This window comes from Agelaius tricolor, unplaced genomic scaffold, assembly GCF_023055355.1.
Source record: "Agelaius tricolor isolate 1412-34295 unplaced genomic scaffold, bAgeTri1.0.p SCAF_100, whole genome shotgun sequence".
Classification (NCBI taxonomy): Eukaryota; Metazoa; Chordata; class Aves; order Passeriformes; family Icteridae; genus Agelaius; species Agelaius tricolor.
The window spans coordinates 374,372-393,082 of NW_027269360.1; the positions used below are offsets into that span (position 1 = coordinate 374,372).

Below are 18,711 nucleotides of genomic sequence, written 5' to 3' on the forward strand. Positions count from 1 at the left end.
GAATTTTGGGGTTCCATGAGGAATTTTTGGGGGTTCCTCGAGGAATTTTGGGGTTCTATGAGGAGGTTTTGGGGGTTCCATGAAGAATTTTGGGGTTTTTTTGAGGAATTTTGAGGTTTCTATGAGGAATTTTGGGGGTCCCTTGAGGAATTTTGGGGTTCCATGAGGACATTTGAGGTTTCTATGAGGAATTTTGGGGTTCTATGAGGAGGTTTTGGGGTTCCCCGGGAATTTTTGGGGTTCCAGGAAGAAATTTTGGGGTTTCCATGAAGAATTTTGGGGTTTTTTTGAGGAATTTTGGGGGTTCCAGGAAGAATTTTGGGGATTTTTTGAGGAATTTTGAGGTTTCTATGAGGAATTCTTGGAGGAATTTAAAGGTTCCATGAAGAATTTTGGGGTTCCCCGGGAATTTTTGGGGTTCCATGAGGAAATTTTGGGGTTTCCATGAAGAATTTTGGGGTTTCCATGAGGAATTTTGAGGTTTCCTTGAGGAATTTTTGGGGTTTGTTTGAGGAAACTTTGAAATTCTTGGAGGAATTTTGGGGGTTCCTTGAGGAATTTTGGGGTGGTTTTGAGCAATTTTTGGGGTTCCATGAAGAGTTTTGGGGTTTCATTGAGGAATTTTTGGGGTTTCTTTGAAGAATTTTGGGGTTTTTTGAGGAATTTTTGGGGTTTCTATGAAGAATTTTGGGGTTTTTTTGAGGAATTTTGAGGTTTCTATGAGGAATTTTGGGGGTTCTATGAGGAGGTTTTGGGGTTCTATGAGGAGGTTTTGGGGGTTCCTAAGGGATTTTGGGGGTTCCATGAGGAATTTTGGGGTTCCATGAGGAATTTTTGGGGGTTCCTCGAGGAATTTTGGGGTTCTATGAGGAGGTTTTGGGGGTTCCATGAAGAATTTTGGGGTTTTTTTGAGGAATTTTGAGGTTTCTATGAGGAATTTTGGGGGTCCCTTGAGGAATTTTGGGGTTCCATGAGGACATTTGAGGTTTCTATGAGGAATTTTGGGGTTCTATGAGGAGGTTTTGGGGTTCCCCGGGAATTTTTGGGGTTCCAGGAAGAAATTTTGGGGTTTCCATGAAGAATTTTGGGGTTTTTTTGAGGAATTTTGGGGGTTCCAGGAAGAATTTTGGGGATTTTTTGAGGAATTTTGAGGTTTCTATGAGGAATTCTTGGAGGAACTTAAAGGTTCCATGAAGAATTTTGGGGTTCCCCGGGAATTTTTGGGGTTCCATGAGGAAATTTTGGGGTTTCCATGAAGAATTTTGGGGTTTCCTTGAGGAATTTTTGGGGTTTGTTTGAGGAAACTTTGAAATTCTTGGAGGAATTTTGGGGGTTCCTTGAGGAATTTTGGGGTGGTTTTGAGCAATTTTTGGGGTTCCATGAAGAGTTTTGGGGTTTCATTGAGGAATTTTTGGGGTTTCTTTGAAGAATTTTGGGGTTTTTTGAGGAATTTTTGGGGTTTCTATGAAGAATTTTGGGGTTTTTTTGAGGAATTTTGAGGTTTCTATGAGGAATTTTGGGGGTTCTATGAGGAGGTTTTGGGGGTTCCTAAGGGATTTTGGGGGTTCCATGAGGAATTTTGGGGTTCCATGAGGAATTTTTGGGGGTTCCTCGAGGAATTTTGGGGTTCTATGAGGAGGTTTTGGGGTTTCCATGAAGAATTTTGGGGTTTTTTTGAGGAATTTTGAGGTTTCTATGAGGATTTTTGGGGTTTCCTTGAGGAATTTTTGGGGTTCTATGAGGAGGTTTTGGGGTTCCCCAGGAATTTTTGGGGTTCCAGGAAGAAATTTTGGGGTTTCCATGAAGAATTTTGGGGATTTTTTGAGGAATTTTTGGAGTTCCCTGAGGAATTTTTTGTGTTTCTTTGTGGAATTCTGGGGTTTTTTTGAGGAATTTTGAGGTTTCCTTGAGGAATTTTGGGGGTTCCATGAAGAATTTTGGGGGTTCCTTGAGGATTTTTGGAGTTCCGTGAGGAATTTTTGGGTTTCTTGGAGGAATTTTTTGGGGTTCCTTGAGGAATTTTGGGGTTTCTTGAGGAATTCTTGGAGGAATTTAAAGGTTCCTTGAGGAATTTTTGGGGTTCCTTGAAGAATTTTGGGGTTTTTTGGGGGAATTTTAAAGGTTCCATGAGGAATTTTGAGGCTTTCATGAGGAAGTTTTGGGGGTTCCATGAGGAATTTTGGGCTTTCTTTGAGGACATTTGGGGTTTCCTCAAAAATTCTGGAGGTTCCCTGAGGACTTTTGGGGTTCCCTGAGGAATTTTTGGGGTTCCTTGAGGAATTTTTGGGGTTCCTTTGAGGAATCTTAGAAATTCTTGGAGGAACTTTGGGGGTTCCTTGAGGAACTTTGGGGGTTTTGATGAGGATTTTGGGGGTTCTTTGACAAATGTTGGAAATCCTGAAGGAACTTTGGGGTTCTTTGAGGAATTTTGGAATTTTTGGAGGAATTTTGGAATTTTTGGAGGAATTTTTGGGGGTTCCTTGAGGATTTTTTGGGGGTTCCATGAGGAACTTTGGGGTTTCTTTGAGGAGTTTTGAGAGTTCCCTGAGGAATTTTTGGGGGTTTCTTGAGCAATTTTGGAAATTCCATGAGGAATTTTGGAAGTTCCTTGAGGAATTTTGGATTTTCTTGAGGATTTTGGGGTTCTTGAGGAATTTTGGGGTTTCTTTGAAGAATTTTTGGGGTTCCATGAAGGTTTTTGGGGGTTCCTTGAGGAATTCTTGGAGGAACTTAAAGGTTCCTTGAGGAATTTTGGGGTTGTTTTGAGCAATTTTTGGGGTTTCTTTGTAGAATTTTGGGAGTTCCATGAAGAATTTTGGGGTTCCTCTGGAATTTTTTGGGGTTCCTTGAGGAATTTTTGGGCTTTCTTGAGAAATTTTTGGGAGTTCCATGAGGAATTTTGGGGCATTTCTTGAGGAATTTTTGGGGTTCCATGAGGATTTTTTGGTTCCTGAGGAATTTTGGGGGTCCCTGAGGAATTTTGGGGGTTCCTTGAGGAATTTTTGGGGTTTCTTTGAGGAACCTTTGAAATTCTTGGAGGAATTTTGGGGGTTCCATGAGGAATTTTTCGGTTCCTGAGGAATTTTGGGGGTTCCTTGTAGAATTTTGGGAGTTCCATGAGAAATTTTGAGGGTTCCATGAGGAATCTTTGAAATTCTTGGAGAAATTTTAAAGGTTCCATGAGGTTTTTTTGGGGTTCCTTGATGAATTTTAGGGTTCCCTGAGGATTTTTGGGGTTTTTGTGAGGAATTTTGGCGTTTCCTTGAGGAATCTTTGAAATTCTTGGAGGAATTTTTTGGGTTTCTTTGAGGACTTTTTGGGGGTTCCTTCAGGCATTTTAGGGTTTCTTTGAAGAATTTTGGGGTTTCTTTGAGCAATTTTAGGGTTCCAGAGCAATTTTGGGGTTTCTTTGATGAATTTTGTCCCATTTTGTGTCCCCCTGGCACAGCTGGCGGCCACCGCGCCCGGGCGGCTCCAGCTGAGGTCCTGTGGGTCCTACCTGGGATTGTGAGGGTTCCTTGAGGAATTTTTGGGGTTCCTTGAGGAATTTTGGGGTTCCTTGAGGAATTTTTGGGGTTCCTTGAGGAATTTTGGGGTTCTTTGAGGAATTTTTGAGGGATCCTTGAGGAATTTTGGAAGTTCCTTGAAGATTTTTGGGTTTCCTTTGTGGATTTTTTGGGTGTTTCATGAGGAAATTTTTGGGGCTCCATAAAGAATTTTTGGGTTTTCTTGAGGAATTTTGGGGTTTCTTTGAGGAATCTTTGACATTCTGGGAGGAATTTTAAAGGTTCCATGAGGAATTTTGGGGTTCCTGAGAAATTTTGGGAGTTCCTTGAGGAACCTTTGAAATTCTTGGAGGAATTTTTTGGGGTTCCATGAGGATTTTTTGGGGTTTCTTGAGGAACTTTTTGGATTTTCTTGAGGAATTTTGGGGTTCCTGAGGAATTTTTGGGGTTTCTTTGATGAATTTTGTCCCCATTTTGTGTCCCCCTGGTGCAGTTGGCGGCCACCGCGCCCGGGCGGCTCCAGCTCAGGTCCTGTGGTTCCTACCTGAGATTTTGGGGTTTCCTTGAGGAATTTTTGGGGTTCCTTGCTCAGATTTTGGGGTTTCTTTGATGAATTTTGTCATTTTGTGTCCCCATTTTGTGTCCCCTGGCACAGCTGGCGGCCACCGCGCCCGGGCGGCTCCAGCTGAGGTCCCGTGGTTCGTACCTGGTGCTGCGGGAGCTGCACGGGCACGAGAGGAACCCCCGGGTGCTGCGCGCCTGCCTCAGGCTCATCCAGGTACGGCCTGGGGGGTTTGGGGTCAAAGATTTTGGGGTTTTGGGGTTTGGGGTCAAAGATTTGGGGGTTTGGGGTCAAAGATTTTGGGGTTTGGGGTTTGGGGTCAAAGATTTTGGGGTTTGGGGTTTGGGTTAAAGGATTTTGGGGTTTGGGGCATTTGGAGTTTGGGGTTTGGGGCATTTGGGGGTTTGGGGGTTTGGGGTTTGGGGGGTTGGGGTTTGGGGTGAAAGATTTTGGGGTTTGGGGTTTGGGGTTTTGGGGGTTTGGGGTGAAAGATTTTGGGGGTTTGGGGTTTTTGGGGTTTAGGGTTTTGGGGATTGGGGATTGGAGGTTTGGGGTTTGGGGTGAAAGATTTTGGGGTTTGGGGTCTTTGGGGTTTGGGGTGAAAGATTTGGGGGTTTGGGGTTTGGGGGTTTGGGGATTTTGGGGGTTGGGGGTCTTGTGCTGAAAGATTTTGGGGTTTGGGGTTTGGGGTGAAAGATTTTGGGGTTTGGGGCATTTGGAGTTTGGGGGTTTGGGGTTTGGGGGTTTGGGGTCAAAGATTTTGGGGTTTGGGGGTTTGGGGTTTGGGGTCAAAGATTTTGGGGTTTGGGGGTTTGGGGTTTGGGGTGAAAGATTTTGGGGTTTGGGGCATTTGGGGTTTTGGGGTGAAAGATTTTGGGGTTTGGGGTGAAAGATTTTGGGGTTTGGGGTCAAAGATTTTGGGGTTTGGGGTTTGGGTTAAAAGATTTGGGTGTTTGGGTTTGGGGTTTGGGGTTTTGGGTGGGATTTTAGGGAGTTTGGGTGTTTGGGATTTTGGGGTTTGGGGTTTTGGTGTTTGGGGATTTTGGGGTTTGGGGTTTTGGGTTTGGGGTGTTTGGGGTTTTTGGGGTTTAGAGTTTGGGCAGTTTGGGGTTTGGGGTGAAAGATTTTGGGGTTTGGGGTTTTGGGGTTTTTGGGGTTTGGGGCATTTGGGATGAAAGATTTTGGGTGTTTGGGTTTGGGGGTGAGGGTTGGGGTGGAAGATTTTGGGGTTTGTGAGTTTTGGGTTTTGGGGTTTTTGGGGTTTGGGGTGAAAGATTTTGGGGTTTGGGGGCTTTGGGGTTTGGGGTTTTTGGGGTTTGGGGTGAAAGATTTTGGGGTTTGGGGGCTTTGGGGTTTGGGGATTTGGGGGTTTGGGGTTGGGGGTTTGGGGTCTTGGGGTTTGGAGTGAAAGATTTTAGGGCTTGGGTGTTTGGGGGTTTGGGGATTTTGGGGTTTGGGGTTTGGGGTCTTGGGGTTTGGGGCTTTGGGGTTTGGGGTTTTGGGGGTTTGGGGTGAAAGATTTTGGGGGTTTGGGGTTTTGGGGGTTTGGGGTTTTGGGGGTTTGGGGTTTTGGGGGTTTGGGGGTTTGGGGTGAAAGATTTTGGGGTTTGGGGCATTTGGAGTTTGGGGTTTGGGGTGAAAGATTTTGGGGTTTTGGGGTTTGGGGTCTTTGGGGTTTGGGGTGAAAGATTTGGGGGTTTGGGGTTTGGGGGTTTGGGGATTTTGGGGGTTGGGGGTCTTGTGCTGAAAGATTTTGGGGTTTGGGGTTTGGGGTGAAAGATTTTGGGGTTTGGGGCATTTGGAGTTTGGGGGTTTGGGTTTTGGGGGTTTGGGGTGAAAGATTTTGGGGTTTGGGGTTTTGGGGGTTTGGGGTCAAAGATTTTGGGGTTTGGGGGTTTGGGGTTTGGGGTGAAAGATTTTGGGGTTTGGGGCATTTGGGGTTTTGGGGTCAAAGATTTTGGGGTTTGGGGTCAAAGATTTTGGGGTTTGGGGTTTGGGGGGTTTGGGGGTTTGGGGTCAAAGATTTTGGGGTTTGGGGCATTTGGAGTTTGGGGTTTGGGGGTTTGCGGTGTTTGGGGTTTTTGGGGTTTTGGGGATTTGGGGGTTTGGGGTTTTGGGGGTTGAAGGATTGGGGTTTGGGGTTTTGGGGTTTGGGGTTTGTGGGTTCGGGGCTTGGGGCTTTGGGGTGAAAGATTTTGGGGTTTGGGGTTTGCGGTGTTTGGGGTTTGGGGTCTTGGGGTTTGGGGTGAAAGATTTTGGGGTTTTGGGGTTTTGGGGTGAGGGTTGGGGTGAAAGATTTTGGGGTTTTGGGTGTTTGGGGGTTTGGGGATTTTGGGGGTTTGGGGTGAAAGATTTTGGGGTTTGGGTTTTGGGGTGTGGAGGTTTGGGGGTTGGGGTTTGGGGTCTTTGGGTTTGGGGATTGGGGTTTTGGGGGTTTGGGGGTTGGGGGTTGGGGTTTTGGGTGGGATTTTAAGGAGTTTGGGGTTTTGGGGTTTGGGATTTGGGGTTTGGGGGTCAAAGATTTTGGGGTTTGGGGTTTGGGGTCAAAGATTTTGAGTGTTTGGGTTTGGGGTTTTTCGGGTTTAGGGTTTGGGGTGCTTGGGGTTTGGGGTTTGGGGTTTTTTGGGGGTTGGATTTTGGAGAGTTTTGTGGGTTTGGGGTGAAAGATTTTGGGGTTTGGGGTTTGGGTTAAAAGATTTGGGTGTTTGGGTTTGGGGGTTTGGGGTTTGGGAGTTTGGGGTTTTGAAGTTTGGGGTTTGGGGCTTTGAGATTAAAGATTTTGGGGTTTGGGGTTTTGGGGTAAATGATTTGGGGGTTTGGGGTGAAAGATTTTGGGGTTTGGGGTTTGCGGTGTTTGGGGTTTGGGGGTTTGGGGTTTGGGATTTTGGGGAGTTTTGGTTTGGGGTTTGGAGTGAAAGATTTTAGGGCTTGGGGGTTGGGGTTTGGGGTTTTGGGTCTTGGGGTGGAAGATTTTGGGGAGTTTGGGGTTTGGGGGTTTTGGGGCTTTTGGGGCATTTGGGGTTTGGGGATTGGGGTGAAAGATTTTGGGGGTTTGGGGTTTGGGGGTTTTGGGGCTTTGGGGTTTGGGGTTTGGGGTGTTTGGGGTTTGGGGTTTGGGGCACTTGGGGGTTTGGGGTTTTGGGGTTTGGGGGTCTGGGGTTGGGGGTTTTGGGGTTTGGGGTTTTGGGGTTTTGGGGTTGGGGGTTTGGGGCACTTGGGGCATTTGGGGTTTGGGGTGAAAGATTTTGGGGTTTGGGGTTTGGGGTTTTGGGAGGTTGGGGTTTGGGGTTTTTGGGGTTTTCAGTGAAAGATTTTGGGGTTTGGGGTTTTGGGAGGTTGGGTTTGGGGTTTTTGGGGTGAAAGATTTTGGGGTTTGGGGCATTTGGGGTTTGGGGCATTTGGGGTTTGGGGGTTGGGGTTTGGGGTTTTGGGGTGAAAGATTTTGGGTGTTTGGGTTTGGGGTTTTGGGGTTTGGGATGGGATATTTTGGGGGTTTGGGGTGGGATTTTCTCCATTTTTGGGGTTATTTTGGGGCATTTTCTCCATTTTTTTTGGTTATTTTGGGGCATTTTCTCCATTTTTGGGGTTATTTTAGGCATTTTCTCATTTTTGGGGTTATTTTGGGGGGATTTTCTCCGTTTTTGGGGCATTTTCTCCGTTTTTGGGGTTATTTTGGGGCATTTTCTCCGTTTTTGGGATTATTTTAGGGATTTTCTCTGTTTTTGGGGCATTTTCTCCGTTTTTGGGGTTATTTTGCCGGGATTTTGTCTTTTTTGGGTTTGGCATTTTCTCCATTTTTGGGGTTATTTGGGGGTTTTTTCTCCATTTTTGGGGGTTTTGGGGGGATTTTCTCAGTTTTTGGGTTTTTGGGCATTTTCTCCATTTTTGGGGTTATTTTAGGGATTTTTTCCATTTTTGGGGCTATTTTTGGGGATTTTGTCATTTTTGGGGCATCTTCTCCGTTTTGGGGTTATTTTGAGGGATTTTCTCCATTTTTTGGGTTATTTGGGGGTTTTTTTCTCCATTTTTGGGGTTATTTTGGGGCATTTTCTCCGTTTTTGGGGTTCTTTTAGGGTTTTTCTCATTTTTGGGGTTATTTTAGGGATTTTCTCCATTTTTGGGGAGGATTTTCTCCATTTTTGGGGTTATTTTAGGCGGATTTTCTCCGTTTTTGGGGTTATTTTAGGCGGATTTTCTCCATTTTTGGGGTTATTTTAGGCGGATTTTCTCCATTTTTGGGGTTATTTTAGGCGGATTTTCTCTGTTTTTGGGGCATTTTCTCCGTTTTTGGGGTTCTTTTAGGGTTTTTCTCATTTTTGGGGTTATTTTAGGGATTTTCTCCATTTTTGGGGGGGATTTTCTCCATTTTTGGGATTATTTTAGGCGGATTTTCTCCATTTTTGGGGTTCTTTTAGGCGGATTTTCTCCATTTTTGGGGTTCTTTTAGGGATTTTCTCATTTCCTGGTGTCCCCAGGTGCTGATTGGGGACGAGCCCGAGCCGGGCCTGCAGAACCTGCTGGAGGTGCCCATCCCCGAGGAGCTGCAGCAGCACCTGAGGCACCTGCACAGGGAGGAGGAGGAGGAGAGGGAGGAGAGGGAGGGGACGGGGACAGACAGGTGACAATGGGACACGGCCATGTGACAGCGGGACACGGTGACAGAATGGCACCAGGTGACAATGGGACACGGCCATGTGACAGTGGGACACGGTGACAGAATGGCACCAGGTGACAATGGGACACGGTGACAGCGGGACACGGCACCAGGTGACACCAGGTGACAATGGGACACGGCACCAGGTGACAATGGGACACGGCACCAGAATGGCACCAGGTGACAATGGGACACAGCACCGGGATGGCACCAGGTGACAGCGGGACACGGCACCAGGTGACACCAGGTGGCACCAGAATGACACCAGGAAATGGCCAGGTGACACCAGAATGGCACCAGGTGACACCGGGATGGCACCAGGTGACACCGGGATGGCACCAGAGTGGTGCCAGGTGGCACCAGGTGACAATGGGACACGGCCAGGTGACACCAGAATGGCATCAGGTGACACCAGGATGGCACCAGGTGACAATGGGACATGGCCAGGTGACACCAGGATGGCACCAGGTGGCACCAGAATGTGGCCGGATGACACCAAGACATGGCCAGGTGACACCAGAGTGGCACCACAATGGCACCAGAATGGCACCAGGTGACACCAAGATGGCACCAGAGTGGTGCCAGGTGACACCAGGTGACACCAGGACATGGCACCAGGATGGCACTGGGACGTGGCTGGGTGACCCCAGAGTGACACCAGAGTGGCACCAGGTGACAACAGGACACGGCACCAGGTGACACCAGGTGACAATGGGACACGGCACCAGGTGACACCAGGTGGCACCAGAATGACACCAGGACGTGGCCAGGTGACACCAGAATGGCATCAGGTGGCACCAGGATGGCACCAGAGTGGTGCCAGGTGGCACCAGGTGACAATGGGACATGGCACCAGGTGACACCAGAGTGACACCAGAATGGCACCAGGATTTGGCCAGGTGACACTGGGACACGGCCAGGTGACACCAGAATGACACCAGGATGGCACCAGGATGGCACCAGGTGACACCAGGATGTGTCCAGGTGACACCAGGATGGCACCAGAGTGACACCAGGTGACACTGAGACATGGCCAGGTGACACCAGAGTGGCACCGGAGTGGCACCAGGTGACAGTGGGACATGGCTGAGTGACACCAGAGTGGCACCGGAGTGGCAGCAGAGTGGCACCAGGTGACCCCAGGATGGCACCAGGACGTGTCCAGGTGGCACCAGGATGGCACCACAATGGCATCAGGTGACACCAGAATGTGGCCAGGTGGCACCAGAGTGGCACTGGGTGACAACGGGACATGGCCAGGTGACAGCGGGACATGGCACCAGAGTGGCACCAGGATGGCACCAGGATTTGGCCAGGTGACACTGGGACACGGCCAGGTGACACCAGAGTGACACCAGGTGACAATGGGACACGGCACCAGGTGACAACAGGTGACACCAGAATGACACCGAGTGACGCCAGGACATGGCACCAGAGTGGCACCAGAGTGGCACCAGAATGGCACCAGGTGACACCGAGACATGGCCAGGTGACACCGGGATGGCACCAGGTGACAATGGGACACGGCACCAGGTGGCACCAGGTGACAACAGGACACAGCATCAGGTGACAATGGGACACGGCACCAGAATGGCACCAGAGTGGCACCGGGATGGCACCGGGACATGGCTGGGTGACCTCAGAGTGACACCAGAGTGGCGCCAGGTGACACCAGAATGGCACCGGGTGACAACAGGACATGGAACCAGAATGGCACCAGGATGGCACCAGGTGACACCGGGACGTGTCCAGGTGGCACCAGGATGGCAGCAGAGTGACACCAGGTGACACCGAGACATGGCCAGGTGACACCAGAGTGACACCAGGATGGCACCAGGTGACACCAGGATGTGGCCGGGTGACAACAGGACATGGCCAGGTGACACCAGGATGGCACCAGGTGACACCAGAGTGGCACCAGGATGGCACCAGGATGGCACCAGGTGACACTGGGACATGGCTGGGTGACAGCAGGATGGCACCAGGATGGCACCAGGTGGCACCAGGATGTGGCCAGGTGACACAAGGATGACACCAGAGTGACACCAGGTGACAGCAAGACATGGCCAGGTGGCACCAGGGTGGAACCAGGATGGCACCAGGTGACACCACAATGGTACCAGAGTGACCCCGGGATGGCACCGGGATGGCACTGGGACGTGGCTGGGTGACACCAGAGTGGCACCAGAATGGCACCAGAATGGCACCAGGTGACAACGGGACACGGCACCAGGTGGCACCAGGATGTGTCCAGGTGACACCAGGATGGCACCAAGTGACCCCAGAATGACACGAGGATGGCACCAGGATGACACCAGAGTGGCACCAGGATGGCACCAGGTGGCACCAGGATGTGTCCAGGTGACACCAGGATGGCACCAGAGTGACACCAGGTGACACCGAGACATGGCCAGGTGACACCAGAGTGACACCAGAATGGCACCAGGATGGCACCAAGTGACACTGGGACATGGCCGGGTGACACCAGGATGACACCAGAATGGCACCAGGTGACAACAGGACATAGCACCAGAGTGGCACCAGGTGACAACGGGATGTGGCCAGGTGGCACCAGAATGGCACCAGAGTGACACCAGAGTGACACCAGGACGTGGCCAGGTGACACCAGAGTGGCACCAGAATGGCACCAAGTGACACTGGGACATGGCCAGGTGACACCAGAGTGGCACAAGGATGGCGCCAGGTGACATCGGGACGTGGCTGGGTGACACCAGAGTGGCACCAGGTGACACCAGAGTGGCACCAGGTGACACCGGGACATGGCCCAGAGTGGCACCAGGATGGCGCCAGGTGACACCACAATGGCACCAGAGTGACCCCAGGATGGCACCAGGTGACACCGGGACATGGCCGGGTGACACCAGAATGACACCAGAATGACGCCAGAGTGGCACCAGGTGACAACAGGACATGGCCAGGTGGCACCAGGATGGCACCAGAATGGCACAAGGTGACACCGGGACGTGGCTGGAGTGACACCAGGATGGCACCTGGTGGTACCAGAATGGCACCAGGTGACAGCGGGACACGGCACCAGGTGGCACCAGGACGTGTCCAGGTGGCACTGGGATGGCACCAGGTGACACCAGAGTGACACCAGGAGGGACTGCAGGGACACCGTGATGTCCCCAAGGAGCCACCACAAGGACAGCGTGTCCCCCAAGAGCCGTCATGGTGACAATGAAATGTCCCCAAGGGTCACCGTGGTGACGCTGAAATGTCCCCAAGGAGCCACCACAGGACAAGGTGTCCCCAAGGAGCCATCGTGGTGACAGTGACACATCCCCAAGGATCCATGGTGACAATGCGGTGTCCCCAAGGGCCACTGTGGTGACACTGAGGTGTCCTCAAGAGTCACCGTGGTGACACTGAAATGTCCCCAAGGAGCCATTTGGTGGCACTGAGGTGTCCCCAAGGGTGACCATGGTGACACTGAGCTGTCCCCAAGGGCCACCACAAGGACAATGTGTCCCCAGGGGCCACCATGGTGACAATAAAACATCCCCAAGGAGCCACGGTGGTGGCCCTGTGTCCCCAGGGGCCATCGTGGTGACACTGAAATGTCCCCAAGGGTCACCATGGTGTCAATAATGTCCCCAAGGAGCCATGCTGGTGGCCCTGTGTCCCCAGAGGTCACCATGCTGACACTGAGCTGTCCCCAAAGAGCCATCGAGGTGACACTGAAATGTCCCCAAGGAGCCACCAAGAAGACAAATGTGTCCCCAAGGGTCACCGTGGTGTCAATAAAATGTCCCCAAGGAGCCATGTTGGTGGCCCTGTGTCCCCAAACGTCCCCATGGTGACACTGAGCTGTCCCCAAGGGCCACCATGGGGCTGTGGTGTCCCCAAGGGCCACCATGGTGTCAATAAAATGTCCCCAAGGGTCACCATGGTGGCAGTGTGGTGTCCCCAAGGAGCCACCAAGAAGGACAGCGTGTCCCCAAGGGTCACAGTGGTGTCAATAAAATGTCCCCAAGGGCCACCACAAGGACAGCGTGTCCCCAGGGAGCCATGGTGACAATAAAATGTCCCCAAGGGCCACCACAAGGCCAGCGTGTCCCCAGGGAGCCATGGTGACAGTGTGATGTCCCTAAGTCTCACCATGGTGACACTGTGGTGTCCCCAAGGGTCACCGCAAGGCCAGCGTGTCCCCAAGGGTCACCATGGTGTGGTGTCCCCAAAGAGCCATCTAGGTGACAATGAAATGTCCCCAAGGAACCAGGTTGGTGGCCCTGTGTCCCCAAGGGTCACCATGGTGACACTGAGGTGTCCCCAAGGAGGCACCAAGAGGGACAATGTGTCCCCAAGGGCCACCATGGTGACAATGAAATGTCCCCAAGGAGCCATGGTGGTGGCCCCGTGCCCCCAAGGGCCACCACGGTGACACTGAGGTGTCCCCAAGGGTCACCGTGGTGTCAATAAAATGTCCCCAAGGGCCACCACAAGGCCAGCGTGTCCCCAAAGGGCCATCACGGTGTGGTGTCCCCAAGAGTCACCATGGTGACAATAAAATGTCCCCAAGGAGCCACCACAAGGACAACGTGTCCCCAAGGAGCCATGGTGACAGTGTGATGTCCCTAAGGGTCACCGTGGTGACACTGAGGTGTCCCCAAGGGCCACCACAAGGCCAGCGTGTCCCCAAGGGTCACCATGGCTCTATGGTGTCCCCAAGGATCCGTGTTGGTGACAGTGTGGTGTCCCCAAGGAGCCACCAAGAAGGACAATCTGTCCCCAAGGGCCATCGTGGTGGCAGTGAGGTGTCCCCAGGGGTCACCATGGTGTCAATAAAATGTCCCCAAGGATCCGTGCTGGTGGCCCTGTGTCCCCAAGGGTCACTGACGGTGACAATGCCACCAATGTCCCCAAGGAGCCACCACAGTGACAGTGATGGCACCAGGGAGCCACAACGGTGACAATGCCAGGGGTGTCCCCAAGGGTGACGGTGACAATGCCAGGGGTGTCCCCAAGGGTGACAGTGACAATGCCAGGGGTGTCCCCACGGGTCAGTGACGGTGACAATGCCAGGGATGTCCCCAAGGGTGACGGTGACAATGCCAGGGGTGTCCCCAAGGGTCAGTGACGGTGACAATGCCAGGGGTGTCCCCAAGGGTGACAGTGACAATGCCAGGGGTGTCCCCACGGGTCAGTGACAGTGACAATGCCAGGGGTGTCCCCAAGGGTGACGGTGACAATGCCAGGGGTGTCCCCATGGTGACAATGCCAGGGGTGTCCCCAAGGGTGCCAATGGTGACAATGCCAGGGGTGTCCCCAAGGGTCAGTGACGGTGACAATGCCAGGGGTGTCCCCAAGGGTGATGGTGACAATGCCATCAGTGTCCCCAAGGGTCCCCAAGGTGACAATGCCAGGGGTGTCCCCAAGGGTCTCCATGGTGACAATGCCAGGGGTGTCCCCAAGGGTGACGGTGACAGTGCCAGGGGTGTCCCCATGGTGACAATGCCATCGGTGTCCCCAAGGGTCAGTGATGGTGACAATGCCAGGGGTGTCCCCAAGGGTGACGGTGACAATGCCAGGGGTGTCCCCATGGTGACAATGCCACCGATGTCCCCAAGGGTCCCCGTGGTGGCCCTGCCTGTCCCCTCCCCCTACAGCCAATAAAAGGATTTGACCCCCAAACTGCTGTGGGGACACTTGGGGACATCGGAGGGGATTTGGGGACACTGGGGAGGGTTTGAGGGGATTTGGGGACATTGGGGGCACTTGGGGACACTGGGGCTGAATTTGGGGATGTCAGAGGGGATTTGGGGACATTGGGGCACTTGGGGACATTGGGGCTGAGTTTGGGGGTGTCAGGGGGGATTTGGGGACACCAGAACCGAGTTTGGGGACATCTGAGGGGATTTGGGGACATCTGAAGGGATTCAGGGACATTGGTGGGGATTTGGGGACAAATTTGGGGACAAATTTGGGGACACTGGGGCTGAATTTGGGGACATCGGGGGGTTTGGAGAGCATTGGGGTCAAATTTGGGGACATTGGAGTCAGATTTGGGGACATTGGAACCAAGACTGGGGACATTGGGGGAGATTTGGGGACATTGGGGGGATTTGGGGACATTGGGGATGCTTGGGGACATTGGGGCTGAATTTGGGGATGTCAGAGGGGATTTGGGGACACCAGAACCGAGTTTGGGGACACCGGGGCGGGGATTTGGGGACATTGGGGATGCTTGGGGACCATTGGGCTCAATTTGGGGACATCGGGGGGTTTGGAGGGCATTGGGGTCAAATTTGGGGACATCGGAACAGAGTTTGGGGACATTGGGGGAAATCTGGGGACATCTGAGGGGATTTGGGAACATTGGAACAGAGTTTGGGGACATTGGGGGAGATTTGGGGACATTGGGGCTGAATTTGGGGACGTCAGAGGGGATTTGGGGATATTGGTGGGGATTTGGGGACACTGGGGACAAATTTGGGGACACTGGGGCTGAATTTGTGGACTTCAGAGGGGATTTGGGGACATTGGGGACGCTTGGGGACATTTGGGTCAAATTTGGGGGCATCGGGGGGGATTTGGGGGACACTGGGGTCGAATTTGGGGACACTGCAGGGATTTGGGGACTTTGGGGACATTTGAGGGGATTTGGGGACATCGGAATCAAGATTGGGGACATTGAGGGAAATCAGAGGGGATTTGGGGACATTTGGGATGCTTGGGGACATCGGGGGGGATTTGGGGACACTGGGGCTGGATTTGGGGACATCGTGGAGGATTTGGGGACATCGGGATCAAACTTGGGGACATTGGAGTTCAGATTTGGGGACACTGGGGGGTTTGGGGACACCTGAGGGGATTTGGGGACATTGGGGGGGATTTGGGGACACTGAGGCTGAATTTGGGGGTGTCAGGGGGGATTTGGGGACACCAGAACTGAGTTTGGGGACACTAGGGGGGGATTTGGGGACATTGGGGGAAATTTGGGGACATTGGAGACTATTTGGGGACATCTAAGGGTATTTGGGGACATTGGGGGCATTTGGGGACAATGGAGCTGAATTTGGGGACATCAGAGGGGATTTGGGGACATTGGGGACAAACTCGGGGGATTTGGGGACATTGGAGTTGATTTTTTTGGACATTGCAGGGATTTGGGGACATTGGGTCCGAATTTGGGGACACTGGAAGGGATTTGGGGACATCTGGGGGTACTTGGGGACATCAGAAGCGAGTGTGGGGACATCAGAGGGGATTTGGGGACATCGGGGGGGATTTGGGGACAGTTCGAGACGTCTGAGGGGATTTGGGGACATTGGGGATGCTTGGGGACACTCGGGCTGAATTTGGGGATGCTTGGGGACATTTGGGGACATCGAGGGATTTGGGGACATTGGGGACGCATGTGGGGACATCGGGGGAGATTTGGGGACTTTGGGGTCGAATTTGGGGACATCTGAGGGGATTTGGGGACAATGGGGATGCGTGGGGACAATGGGGCTGAATTTGGGGACATCTGAGGGGGTTTGGGGACATCAGGGGCTGAATTTGGGGACATTTGGGAACAATGGGGCCGGATTTGGGGACATCGGGGGAGATTTGGGGCCCCCGAAGGGAATTGGAAACCCCGGGGCTGAATTTGGAGACATTGGGGACATTTGGGGACATTTGGGAACAATGGGGCCGAGTTTGGAGACATCGGGGGAGATTTGGGGACCCTGGGGCTGAATTTGGGGACATTTGGGGACCGTGGGGCTGAATTTGGGGACATTGGGGACGTTTGGGGACATCGGGGGAGATTTGGGGACCCTGGGGCGGAATTTGGGGACATTGGGGACATTTGGGGACACCGGCGCCGTTTCCCTCCCGCCCCGCCAGGGGGCGCCAGCAGCGCGGGCCTCACAGACCCCGCCCCCTCCGCTCGCAGCCAATCAGATCCCAGGGGCGTGGCCTCGCGGATTCATTGGCGTGCCTGGGAGTGGGCGTGGCCGGGAGTGGGCGTGGCCTCCGCACCCGGAAGCGGCGCCGGGCGCGTCCCGGTGAGCGCAGAGCGGGGGGGGGGGGCGGAATTTGGGGAAATTTGGGAATTTTGGGGGAATTTGGGGATATTTGGGATGCAGAGGAGGAAGAGGAGGAGGAGGAGGAGGAAGGGAGGGAAATTCCCGGGAAACTCCGCGGCCTGGGCGGGACCTCCCCCCCCCCCTCCTCCAGGGACCTCCCTGTCCCTCCCTTCTCCCATCCCCGGAGGGAAAAATCCAAATTTTGGGATTTGGGGGGGAATTTTTTGGATCGAGACCCCCCCAAGATGGGAATTTTTAGGATCAGGACCCCCCCCCCCAAAAAAACCGGGAATTTCTTGAGGATCGGGGCCCCCCCAGGATGGGAATTTTCGGGATCGGGACCTCCCCGGGTGGGAATCGCTCCCCAAAAATTCCCTCGGGACTCACTGCCCAAAATTCCCCTCGGGAATAATTTCCCCAAAAATCCCCGAGGAAAGCCCGGGAATGTCCCCGGCCAAGGGCAGGGAATGAGCCTGGAAAAGTCTGGAATGTCAGCCCCGGCATGGGAGGGTTTTTTCCCTGAAAATTCCCATTTTTTATTCCCTTTTTTATTCCCTTTTATTTTTATTTTTCCCCCCGCAATCCGAGGATTTTCCTTCCCGGTTTTTCCGTGCCCTGGAAAAAAATTCCCGCCCTCCCCTCCCCGATTTTAGGGCCAAATATTTGGGACAAGGCCCTGGAGTTTGGGTTTGGATTTAATGGGACACCGGAGGAGGGGGGGCAGAAAACTGGGATTGGAATTCCTGAGGAATTCGGGATTGGGGTTCCAGAAAAATCTGGGATTGGGGTTTCAGAGGGGGGAAAAAATTGGGATTTCAGAAAAATCTGGGATTGGGATTCCATAGGGGGGAGAAAAATCTGGGATTCCAAAGAGGGAAAAAATCTGGGATTGGGATTCCAGAATGGGGAGAAAATCAGGGATTGGGATTCCAAAAAAACTGGGATTGGGATTCCAGAGGGGGAAGAAAACTGGGATTGGAATTACAGAAAAATCTGGGATTGGGATTCCAAAGGGGGAAAAAACCCCTGGAACTGGAATTCCAGAGGGGGAAAATTCTGGAATTCTGGTGGGGGAAAAATCTGGGATTGGGATTCGAGAGGGGGAAAAAATCTGGGATTGAAATTCCAGGAAAAATCTGGGATTGGGATTCCAGAGGGGGACAAAACCCCTGCAATTGGAATTCTAGAGGAGGAGGAAAATTTGGGATTGGAATTCCAGAAAAATCTGGGATTTGGTTTCCAGAGGGGGAAAAAATCTGGGATTCTGGAGGGGGAAAAATTTGGGATTGGGATTCCAGAATGGGGAAAAAAACCCTGGAACTGGAGTTCCAGAGGGGGGAAAAATCTGGGATTTAGGAGGGAGAAAAATCTGGGATTTTGATTCCAGAGGGGGGGTGAAATTTGGGATTGGAACTCAAAAAAAAAAACAAAAAAAGAAATCTGGGTTTGGAATTCCAAAAGGAAACAAAAATCTGGGATTGGGATTCCAGAGGGGGAAAAAATTGGGATTGGGATTCCAGAAAAATCTGGGATTGGGATTCCCAAAGGAAAAAAAATCTGGGATTGGAATTCCAGAGGGGGGAAAAAAAAAACCCCTGGGACTGGAATTCCAGAGGGGGAAAAACCTGGAATTCTGGAGGGGGAGAAATTTGGGATTGGAATTCCAGAAAAATCTGGGATTGGGATTCCATGGGGGGGGGAAAACCCCTGGAATTCCAGGGAGGAAAATAATTCTGGAATTGGAATCACAAAGGGGGGGGGAATCTGGAATTCTGGAGAGGGAAAAATTCTGGGATTGGGATTTCAGAATGGGGGGGAAAAATGGGATTGGAAATCCAGAAAAAAAATGGGATTGGAATTCCAGAGGGGGGTGAAATTTGGGATTGAAATTCATAAAAAAAGAAATCTGGGTTTGGAATTCCCAAAGGAAACGAAAATCTGGGATCAGGATTC

At 52.1% G+C, this 18,711-nt stretch overlaps 1 protein-coding gene and 1 long non-coding RNA gene across 7 annotated transcripts in view; one reads left to right on the forward strand and one right to left on the reverse strand.

Annotated features, from left to right (window-relative positions):
- The window catches only part of HGH1 (HGH1 homolog), a 35,762-nt gene extending 21,385 nt beyond the window's left edge, over positions 1-14,377 (forward strand). Inside the window, exons 5-14 of one of the 6 annotated variants that reach the window (XM_071419117.1) lie at positions 4,000-4,034; positions 4,197-4,284; positions 8,544-8,686; positions 8,797-9,022; positions 9,107-9,190; positions 9,579-9,642; positions 9,920-10,932; positions 11,008-12,324; positions 12,418-12,689; positions 12,749-14,377. In XM_071419117.1, coding sequence (XP_071275218.1) covers positions 4,000-4,034; positions 4,197-4,284; positions 8,544-8,686; positions 8,797-8,800 — 270 coding nt within the window. In that variant the 3' untranslated portion in view covers positions 8,801-9,022; positions 9,107-9,190; positions 9,579-9,642; ... (2 more) ...; positions 12,418-12,689; positions 12,749-14,377. Of the gene's footprint in view, positions 1-3,448; positions 4,120-4,161; positions 4,285-8,543; positions 8,687-8,709; positions 9,023-9,075; positions 9,813-9,887; positions 10,933-11,007; positions 12,325-12,417; positions 12,690-12,748 lie in introns of those variants that run through there. The other 5 variants (XM_071419118.1, XM_071419119.1, XM_071419116.1 and 2 more) reach the window with 5 other exon arrangements.
- Positions 848-1,359, reverse strand: LOC139586009 (uncharacterized). Its single transcript, XR_011677426.1, has 2 exons — positions 1,306-1,359; positions 848-1,168 (listed from the first exon to the last, which is right to left on the reverse strand). It is a non-coding gene; the product is annotated as an uncharacterized lncRNA (long non-coding RNA).
- Positions 14,378-18,711: the final 4,334 nt, after the last annotated feature.